At 36.6% G+C, this 1,703-nt stretch overlaps 1 protein-coding gene across 1 annotated transcript in view; it reads left to right on the forward strand.

The window, feature by feature from the left end:
• LOC101845873 overlaps positions 1 to 1,287 on the forward strand; it is a gene marked incomplete at its 5' end in the record, with an annotated part of 4,450 nt that extends 3,163 nt beyond the window's left edge. Inside the window, 1 exon segment of the mRNA XM_013087289.2 lies at positions 628 to 1,287. Within this exon segment, the coding sequence (XP_012942743.1) occupies positions 628 to 701 (74 nt within the window).
• Between the last annotated feature and the right edge of the window lie 416 nt (positions 1,288 to 1,703).

A 1,703-nucleotide genomic window follows, 5' to 3' on the forward strand; every position in this document is an offset into this window, starting at 1 on the left:
GGGGTGGGGGGGGGAGATTTTGCTTCGATTTGTGTGTTTTGAAGGTTTGTTGTTTTGCATTGTTATTTTTGTTTTGCTGTGGGTTTTTTTGGTTTTCTTACTTTTTCTGGGAAAAGAGGGAGAAGATTTAAAAGAAGATTGCATACTATGATGTAATGTCTGTACGCTATTAGTATTATTTCCAATATTCTGCATTATATCCATATGCAATAAGTTTGCTCTGCTGTGAGTCTAGGCTTAAAAATTGAAATAATGTGAAGTGACCAATGTGTGTGGATTATCATCATCATCATCCAGTTCCAGATCTGCAACAGACATCGGTGATCATGGTTTTCCATTCATTCCTTTGCTCGGATTCTCTCAAAAAAGCTAGCTACGTTTCCCTGACTCTTCCCTGTTACCCATTTGTTTAGGTTCCCTAAGTATGTTGTTCTTGGCCTACCCCTGCCTCGCTTGCCCTCAACTTTGCCTGTGAGAGCTAGATGTTCAAGACCCTTATGTCTATTCAGGTGTCCCCAAAACTGCATGTGTGTGGATAAAGCCGTAAAAATGACGCATTAAACATCTAACTAACCATGTTGTTGTTCTCTCTCCCTGCCGCCCCCCCTCTCCCATCGCCCCTTTAAGTGGGAGTCATAACGGTTGAGCTGTCCGTCCTGATGATGTCTCTGGTGTCTTTCTTCGCCTTCAAGCATCTCTAAACACGCATGAAAGCACGCGGAGTCTCCGAGAGATAGATCAGCAGCAACGTTAAAAAGACCAGCGGATCGCCTCTACCCTCTTTGGTTTAGATACAGCTTTAATGTTCTTCTTTTTAACAATAAATATACACTCAGTAAAAGTTATAATATCATTGTCTTTGTCATAAGGATAAACGGAAGAAATGTTTTAATAGCCTCCTCTTTCAATAAAGATACACTGATGAAACGTATTAATATCCTCCCTGCTTGATAAAGATACACTAGTGAAAGGTATTAATATCCTCCTTGTTTAATAAAGACACATGAATGAAACATATTAACATCCTCCTTGTTTAAAAAAGATACACTAATGAAACGTATTAAAACCCTCCTTGTTTAATAAAGATACACTAATGAAACGTATTAATATCCTCATTGTTTAATAAAGATACACTAATGAAACGTATTAATATCCTCCTTGTTTAATAAAGATACACTAATGAAACATATTAATATCCTCCTTGTTTAATAAAGATACTCTAATGAAACGTATTAATATCCTCATTGTTTAATAAAGATACTCTAATGAAATGTAATAATGTCCTCACACTGGTCTTGAAGTTTATTTTTATCCAGATTCCTTACGCTTCACTTTTTTACCACCCTGCGTTTCGCTGCAATCGTCCATATCTATAATCGTTAGTGGGGCTTCCAGATTAAACTATTATTTGAACAAAGACACTACAAAATATCTATATGTGATAATAATATTTGTGAAAGTTCGCCACTTTGGTCGCCTAAAACTTCCGAACCACTTAACTTTCAATTTGAAAAACAAATTAACGGTGGTTCAGATCATTTAAAGGGTGCACAGTTATATTAAGGAGTCTGAAGTCACTGCACTTTATTTTTGAGTTTTTCATTAGCTTCGTTTAGATTTAATATTGAGAAAATCCGTCCTCTAAGACGCCATTGTAAACAAGTGAGGCTTCTGTTCACAAGCAGTGCACACTGTTTCCACAA

Source organism: Aplysia californica, unplaced genomic scaffold, assembly GCF_000002075.1.
Source record: "Aplysia californica isolate F4 #8 unplaced genomic scaffold, AplCal3.0 scaffold00570, whole genome shotgun sequence".
Lineage (NCBI taxonomy): Eukaryota > Metazoa > Mollusca > Gastropoda > Aplysiida > Aplysiidae > Aplysia > Aplysia californica.